At 41.6% G+C, this 9,522-nt stretch overlaps 1 protein-coding gene across 1 annotated transcript; it reads left to right on the top strand.

Annotated features, from left to right (window-relative positions):
* Positions 1-1,547: 1,547 nt before the first annotated feature.
* Positions 1,548-4,995, top strand: LOC307270876 (neutral phospholipase A2 3-like; the record flags this gene model as incomplete). Its single annotated transcript, XM_080054763.1, has 4 exons — positions 1,548-1,659; positions 3,594-3,750; positions 4,083-4,225; positions 4,777-4,995. Coding segments are annotated over 4 exons (531 nt in total), but the record flags the coding sequence as incomplete, so codon positions are not given.
* Positions 4,996-9,522: the final 4,527 nt, after the last annotated feature.

Raw genomic sequence — 9,522 nt, 5'->3', positions numbered from 1 at the left:
CAACTTTTTTTTTATTTTTTTCTTAATTTCTCTTTTATTGAGAATAGACAGAGGACAATGGCAGCAGGCAATTCACATATAAGGAATCTCAGTGTGTGTGTGTCTCAGTGTGTGTGTGTGTGTGTGTGTGTGTGTGTGTGTGTGTGTGTGTGTGTGTGTGTGTGTGTGTGTGTGTGTGTGTGTGTGTGTGAGGGACCACAAACCACAGTTGTGTATTTAAATACTTTTTCCTTTAACACCACAATTATTATTATTACTACTATTATTATTTTAAGTTTATATATGTTTTTTGTATTTATCAATTCTGTCCTCATGTTTGAGCTTGGGGCAGTTCCATTAGGAGGAAGTGAGTTTGTGTATTTCAAGGTATGTGATTTCTGGTCAAAATTAAACTGAGTGGTACACTTTGACCAATCAGAGCGAGGCTCCGATTCTAAAAAAAAAAAAAAACGATTCTCTGTTCTTATTGGCTGTTGGGACTGTCAACTGTTCAAATCCCATCATCCCTGAGAATAAAAAAAAACCGACATATATACCTATAGGCCTATATATAAATCAACATATTAATGAATAAGTTAATAAAATAATGTGTGTGTGTGTGTGTGTGTGTGTGTGTGTGTGTGTGTGTGTGTGTGTGTGTGTGTGTGTGTGTGTGTGTGTGTGTGTGTGTGTGTGTGTGTGTGTGTGTGTGTGTGTGTGTCCTCAGGTCAGGTGACTGAGCTGCACACAAGGAAAGACCTGGTCAAGTTCTTGTTGGATTACATCGACGCAGACGAGGCAAAAGTGAATCAGATCAAAAAGTAAGAGAGACTGCACATTGTTTGCGTTCCGAATCTCATACTTTCTACTATATAGTATGTAGAAAAAAGATTTAGGATGTCCCGATTCTTGTGGCCAGATTTAGGATGGTTAGAAGTACCCGTATGTCCTACTTCATGCGGCCAAGATTGTTAGTGTTGAAAACTGCATCCTATTTGGGCGATTCTGACCCACAATCCAGTGCGCACGTGAAGTGACGTCACATCGACGAAGCCTCCATATGAAAACAAACGGGGATGTGACGGATATAAAAGCAAGAGGCAAGATCAAGGCGCAATGTTATGATGAAATAAGAGAGTAAAGTATGTCCCAACAGTATGCCTACTGCATCCCAACTAGATTCTTTTTATCATCGGATGTAGTATGTAGAATAGAAAAAAGAAAGAGGAGGAGATTCGGAACGCAACCATTGTTTTTTTTTTTGTTTTTTTTAAGATTACTTTTGGCATTGTCAATGCTTTATTGAAAGTGTGAAGGGAAATAAATGAAATGTGTCAGAGAGGGGAATGACATGCAGAGAACGACCCGGGCTGGATTCTAACCCGGGTCTGCTGTGAAGAGGACTGGGCGGGAAGGGGGGGTTGCACACCTTATAACATTAACACGTGTGTGTGTTTGTGTGTGTGTGTGTGTGTGTGTGTGTGTGTGTGTGTGTGTGTGTGTGTGTGTGTGTGTGTGTGTGTGACAGATGGGTAAACACACTGAACATCCTCTCCGAGGGTTCTCAGGACCTTTATCCCCCGATCAACGCCTTCAAACTGATGAAGAAACTCAACACAGACTGGGGAGAGCTGGAGAGTCTGCTGCTGGAGAGCCTGGTGCTGCAAGACATGTCTCATGGTACACACACACACACACACAGACACAGACAGACAGACAGACAGACAGGCAGACAGACAGACAGCCAGAAACACACGAACACACACACACACACACACACACACACACACACACACACACACACACACACACAGACACAGACACACACACACACACACACACTGTCACACACACATACACACACACACTGTCACACACACACGATGGTCCCTTCTCTTGTTGTCCCAAATAATGTCCAGAGTTAATACAGTCTATTTGTTTTCTCTTAGTGACTGCGCACTGCCACCGCGAAAATGACGGCTCTAATGGTGAGTAACACTGGACAATCTGTACTGTGGCTGTGAACACACATACAGGTGAAACTCATATTACCAGAATATCATGGAAAATGAATTGGAATTGAGGCGAGAATTTATGCAAAAGGGGCCCAAACCAAGTACTGAGTACATATGGATGATTATACTTTATAGAGGGCCGACATTTCTGTATTTAAAATCCCTTTTTTTATTGATTTCATGTAATGTTTTTGAATTTGGGGTTTTCATAAGCTGTAAGCCATAATAATCAAAATTATAACAAATAAAGGCTTGAGATATCTCACTTTGCATGTAATGGGTCTATATAATAGGGGAGAACGGGGTAATTTGTCCACACGGGTTGGTTGTCACAATCGTTATATCTCAGAACCAGAAGGCGCTGTCTATGAAATGTTGGTATGTAAATATCCAGAATTGGGATCAGAGGTCACCTACATAGTCTTCCTTGGAGTTAGACTGCTGAATTTGAGGTGAGACGACTGTTTGTGTTTTTCATGTCAAATTGAAAATATTTAGCTCCTCAGTATTTTTCTTCTAGGCTTTTACACAATGGGTTTATAACAAAACACTTGTTACCCATACAAAGTGTGAAGGGTAAACTATATTTTAGATTGTGGTTAGCACTAATTAGTTGTCAAATGGTTGTTGGCCTTGATGCTAGCAAGAAATTCAAGTTGGGGTTGGTCGTCACATTTTTTGGGGGGTTGGTTGTCACGTGTTATCTCAAGGCTGCAGCCAGAAAAGGAACCCAATAACGAAATAAATTGTCAAGCTGTATCCTCACTGACACCCCAGAGAAGGAAAGAATAGAGCAGGAAAAGGCAGCTAGCATGCAAAAGAAAAAAGGGCAACAAAATCAAAACAACCCAGTGCATCCCAAACTAGACCAGCTGCCAAGGCTACAGTAAGTTATGTAGGCCTATTTGTCAACTTGACAATGCAATTAAACTTTCAAATTTAGTTCTACCTTCTTGCCTTCTTTTTAAGATTATTCCCATTAAGATAACATTGTGACAAATAACCCCATAGTGTTTGACAACCGACCCCTTGATGGGGTTGGTTGTCACAATGTGTAAGGGTGTCTTTGATGATTAATTTCTTCTTTATTACAATAAGATAGAAAAAGTGAGGGGTACATAGTTCAAGCCAACACCTTAAGCTTCAATTTAATGTAGGAATGACTATTGAAAGATGTTTAGGTGATAAGCAATTCTCACTAGAGTAAAAAGTGTGCCTACTTACCCCGTTCTCCCCTATATTATTTTCACCTTTTAAGTTGAATTACTGAAATAAATTAACTTTTGAACGGTATTCTAATTTTTCGAGTTTCACCTGTACTTCAGTGTTCCATGTCTTCTCATTGGTTATCATACATCACTTTTCACCTGCTCATTCATTGGTTACAACTCAGTATTGTATATTTCTATAGTGTGTGTTCGGATAAATAATCCTTGAGTTATCTTTAAGAAGTCTGCCTGTAGGAGTGAGTGAGTGAGTGAGTGAGTGAGTGAGTGAGTGAGTGAGTGAGTGAGTGAGTGAGTGAGTGAGTGAGTGAGTGAGTGAGTGAGTGAGTGATTCTCCTGGAGTACCAACAGAACTATGATTCTTGTGCTTCAGGCATGCAGTCAGCCAGCGCTAACGCACTCCACCAGTTTGCATTCATGATAAAGTGTGAGGCCGAGGGGAACAGTATCTTTACTGCGGTCAAATATATCAACTACGGATGCTACTGTGGAAAGGGAGGCGCTGGCACACCTGTGGATGAACTGGACACGTGAGCATTTACTCATTCAGCTTCACACTCAAAAAACGTTTAAAGGTGCTCCGAGGAACCTTCAGTTTGTGTTCGTTCTAACGGTGTTTTTACTGTGCAAGCTGTTGTTCCTGGGTGAGCGTGTACCCATGACAAAGGCATTAAGAAAAACTATATAAAAATAGCATTCTTTCTTTGCACTGATGGTCTCGTTTTGCTGTTACATGTAATTTATGATCATCAGAGGAAAAATTTCACCTGTTTCAGAAATATTACAAAGTTCCTCGTAGCACCTTTAATAAATGGTCCAGTCCGTTTTAAAATGTGTCTTGTTTGTTTGTCTTCACCCGTAGGTGCTGTCAAGTACACGATGACTGTTACGGGAAGGTTCAGGTGGACCCTAACTGCTCTACTTGGTATTGGCAGAAGGCGGTTCCTTACTTTAAGCCGTATCACTACACCTGTGATAAGGAAAGCAAAAAGGTCACCTGTCTCAGTGAGTACACTGAAACAAATGGTCACATGATCTTATACACTCTTTCATTTGCTCATACAAGCTGCAGTATTGTACTAATTTAAATTTGCTCAGCCAGTTGGTCTGGACACGATCCATTTGAGCTCATTTACTATGTCAGAAAAGTCGGAGCTGCCAATCAAATCGTTCTATCTGATATGGGCGGGCCAGAGCCCTATGTATGCCAACAGACAGACAGACAGACAGACAGACAGACAGACAGACAGACAGACAGACAGACAGACAGACGGACAGACAGACAGACAGACAGGTAGAGCCCTATGTATGCCAACAGACAGACAGACAGACAGACAGACAGACAGACAGACAGACAGACAGACAGACAGACAGACAGAGCTGTATGCCAACCCTTTGATCATCAGCCGACCCGCTCTACCAACTGAGACACAGTCGTTGTTTGAGTTCTTTAATTTCAGTGATGAATCTACAACCTGTTATACTGTAGTACGTCCCTGCTGTTGTACTTTTGATTTTCTGTGATTAAAAAGCCTGACTTTCTTTATCTTCCTCAGAGAAAAACGACGAATGTGAGATGGTCCTGTGTGAGTGCGACAGGGCGGCCGCCGAGTGTTTCGCCAAAACACCTCATAACCCGAACAACGTTGGGATGGACCAGTCCCGCTGTAAATGAGCAGGGCAGTTGTATCAAACTGTAAATCACACATCTCTAGGGCCTGTAACGATACGCAAACTCACGATTCGATTTGTATTGCGATTTCTTTTACCCACGATTCGATACTTACAACGATTTTTTAAATTTGAAAAACATTTTATCTAAATATTTAAATACATTTTTTTTTGGCATTTTCAAGCTTTATTAGACAGTACAGAGTTGAAATGGGGAGACAGACAGACAGAGAGAGAGAGAGAGACAGAGAGAGAGAGAGAGAGAGAGAGGGGGGGGGGGATGACCTGCAGTAAAGGTCCACGGGTCAGATTTGAACCCGCGACCACTGTAACGAAGGCCGGAGCCGATATGGTACGCGCTCTATCCACTACGCCACCGGAGCACCACTTAAATGACATTTATAATAACATTTAACTTAATGTCACATTTAATAGCAAATAACCTGGACAGATTTGAACACAAAGAGCAATATAAGCTAAATTAATAAATAAATAAAACACTTAACAGCTTCCTTCACCAAACCTGACGAGATAAAAAAGAAAATAAATAATTAAAACAATTATCGTGATTACGCATATCGTTACAGCTCTACACTGATCAGATTTCCACAATTTCTGTATGTGATTACACTGTGTTTATGATCAGCCATAACTATCCATCAATCCTTCCATGGGACCAAATGATTCCTGTTGGGTATGACATTGTGAAGTTATCCTGATAATTTTTTAATCCCGATAAAGGGTTTTTTACTGGGAGTTTTTTTCTCAGCCGAGCTAAGGGTGTAAGGGCATATAGATAGATAGATAGATAGATAGATAGATAGATAGATAGATAGATAGATAGATAGATAGATAAGGGCAGAGGGTGTCATACTGTATGGAATGTAAAGCCCACTGAGGAAAATGACTATTTGTGATATTGGGCTACACACTGATCTGATTCATTTGATTTGATAATAAACACTATTACAACTGCATATCTCATGTTCTCCTCATACATGCATGTTTTTCTTTGGACCATTTAAGACCAATTGTGCTGAGGGTCTCCAAAACCTTAGCAGCGGCCATGGTTATATCACTCATGAAACCATGTTGACCATCTTTAGAAATAAGAAGTAAAACATTAAAGCCACTACGAGTAACATGGCACGTTGGCGGCCCCTTTGGACAAAAGCGGTAGTATTTTTACGACGCCAGCTGTCGTGAAGCTGTTTTCTAGCTCGTGCCGGGCGTGTCAGTCTCAAATGATCAGGAAGCAATATAGTGCATGTCCGTGTGTTGAAAGTGTGTGTGGTCATTTATTAGTTTTAAATGAAAGATTTGTGTATGTGCGTCCCATCTGTGAAGCAATAAAAATTATTAATTTCTTAACCAACGTCTGCTGGGACATTTTCATCTCCCTGCATGTCTAGTGGAGGCTAAATTCAAATATTGCAACATACAAACTACTATTTGGAATAATACACACACACACACACACACACACACACACACACACACACACACACACACACACACACACACACACACACACACACACACACACACACACACACACACACACACACACACACACACACACACACACACACACACACACACACACACACACACACACACACACACACACACACACACACACAGTCAGTATGCAGTAGAGCCCAATCTGATTGAAGATGAAGGATGGTTTGAAGGAAGTTTTCTCTCAGTTTTATTTTTAGATTTTCCATGTGAACTATTGAGAGAGTCTTTTGGGAAAATTGGTAAATGGTAAATGTTCTCCACTTATAAAGCTCTTTTCCCTGGCTTTTCACAGACTCAAAGCACTTTACATTGTTTTGTACACATTCACCCATTCACACACACACATTCATACATCGATAGCAGCAGCAGCAGCTACCACGCAGGGTGCAAGCTAACTATCAGGAGACATTTAGGGTTCAGTGTCTCTTTGCCCAGGGACACTTGGACATGTGGCGGGGAGACGGGGGATCGAACCTCCGACCCTGCACTCCCACGTGTGTCTCCCACGTTTGTGCGTGCGTGCATGCTTGTACGTCTGTCTGACTGTGTGTGTGTCTCCGTATGTGTGTGTGTGTATCTCTGTTTGTGTGCGTGCGTGCATGCATGTGTGTGTGTGTGTGTGTGTCTCTCCGTCTGTGCGTGCGTGCGTGCGTGCTGCTCTACTAAATGCTATACAGACAGATGTTTTTTATGGACCTAATTTGCATTTTCAGCAGCTGGGACTTTAAGAGCGAGTCTCCTGGTAGAATATATCTCTATGCACACACACACACACACACACACACACACACACACACACACACACACACACACACACACACACAGGTAGAATATATCTCTATACACCAGCACACACACACACACACACGTATAATATATCTCTATAGAAGAGAGTTAACATGGATATAAAGTCTGTGACAACACAATATCCATCTACTTTATACAGACAGACAGACAGACAGACAGACAGACAGACAGACAGACAGACAGACAGACAGACAGACAGACAGACAGACAGACAGACAGACAGACAGACAGATAGATAGATAGATAGATAGATAGATAGATAGATAGATAGATAGATAGATAGATAGATAGATAGATAGATAGATAGATAGATAGATAGATAGATAGATAGATAGATAGATAGATAGATAGATAGATAGATAGATAGATAGATAGATAGATAGATAGATAGATAGATAGATAGATAGATAGATAGATAGATAGATAGATAGATAGATAGATAGATAGATAGATAGATAGATAGATAGATAGATAGATAGATAGATAGATAGATAGATAGATAGATAGATAGACAGACAGACAGACAGACAGGCAGGCAGGCAGACAGACAGACAGACAGACAGACACACACACACATGCAGTGACAACCAAACATCCATCTACTTTATAATGTGTTCCATTCCTCAGGTAGAATGAAGATATAAAAGTCCATCTGACTATTAACATGGAACGAAATGAGTCTATGTTATTATCTTACAGAGTATTTAAAACCATGAGCCACTAGGATGGATGGATGGATGGATGGATGGATGGATGGATGGATGGATGGATGGATGGATGGATGGATGGATGGATGGATGGATGGATGGATGGATGGATGGATGGATGGATGGATGGATGGATGGATGGATGGATGGATGGATGGATGGATGGATGGATGGATGGATGGATGGATGGATGGATGGATGGATGGATGGATGGATGGATGGATGGATGGATGGATGGATGGATGGATGGATGGATGGATGGATGGATGGATGGATGGATGGATGGATGGATGGATGGATGGATGGATGGATGGATAGATAGATAGATAGATAGATAGATAGATAGATAGATAGATAGATAGATAGATAGATAGATAGATAGATAGATAGATAGATAGATAGATAGATAGATAGATAGATAGATAGATAGATAGATAGATAGATAGATAGATACACTCAACAAAAATATAAACGCAACACTTTTGTTTTTGCTCCCATTTTTCATGAGATGGACTTAAAGATCTAAAATTCATTCCAGATACACAATATTACCATTTCTCTCAAACATTGTTCACAAATCTGTCTAAATGTGTGATAGTGAGCACTTCTGCTTTGCTGAGATAATCCATCCCACCTCACAGGTGTGCCACATCAAGATGCTGATCTGACATCATGATTAGTGCACAGGTGAGCCTTAAGGCCGTTTCAGACGGTAGGCGACATTCCGCTCGCGTTGTCGCCTGGCACCGCGGCTTCACTTTGCGCTCCCCGTGTGAAGTGACGGGCGGACGAGCGCGATTGTGATTCTTCAACCGCCGCGACAAAAAGATAAACAGTTCTCAACTTTTCCAACGGCCCCTACGAGCGCAAGCGTTCGACGAGCACGGAAGCGACAGTTCCACGGGAGTGCGCCCGCTTGTCGTGTCGCCTGACAGAACGCCGCGTCTTCTCTCTGCCCGCTCGCCTCTCCATTGAGAATGCATTGCCAGGGGCGACAAACGCGTTCCGTCTGAAACACCCTTTAGACTGTCCACAATAAAAGGCCAAAGGAACTGAACTATTTATTCTTAAATGTTGTTGTTGTTGTTGTTGTTGTTGTTGTTGTTGTTGTTGTTGTGTGTGTGGCGTGCCCACTTGTTTGCCTATATGTCCTAAATGTGCTGCACTTTTGACCACACAAATTTCCCAACTCTGGGATAATAAAGTATACTTTGACTTTGACAGACAGACAGACAGACAGACAGACAGACAGACAGACAGACAGACAGACAGACAGACAGACAGACAGACAGACAGACAGACAGACAGACAGACGGACAGACAGACAGACAGACAGACAGACAGACAGACAGACAGACAGACAGACATACAGACAGAGAGACAGACAGACAGACAGTGTAGTTAATAGAGCAGCTGTGTGTTTTACTACAGGTCGTTAATGAGATGAAGAGTGATAATGTTGTTCCTCTAACAGACAGTTAACTTCAGACACTAAACGCTCTTTGATTCTCACATTAAACTATCAGTCAGAGACGTAACAGCCTGGACCACTGTCTGTCTGTCTGTCTGTCTGTCTGTCTGTCTGTCTGTCTG

Source organism: Ammodytes marinus, assembly GCF_949987685.1.
Source record: "Ammodytes marinus genome assembly, contig: scaffold_202, whole genome shotgun sequence".
Taxonomy (NCBI): Eukaryota; Metazoa; Chordata; class Actinopteri; order Uranoscopiformes; family Ammodytidae; genus Ammodytes; species Ammodytes marinus.
Note: the sequence above shows the minus strand (reverse complement) of the source record. Positions and strands in the feature narration are given on the sequence as shown.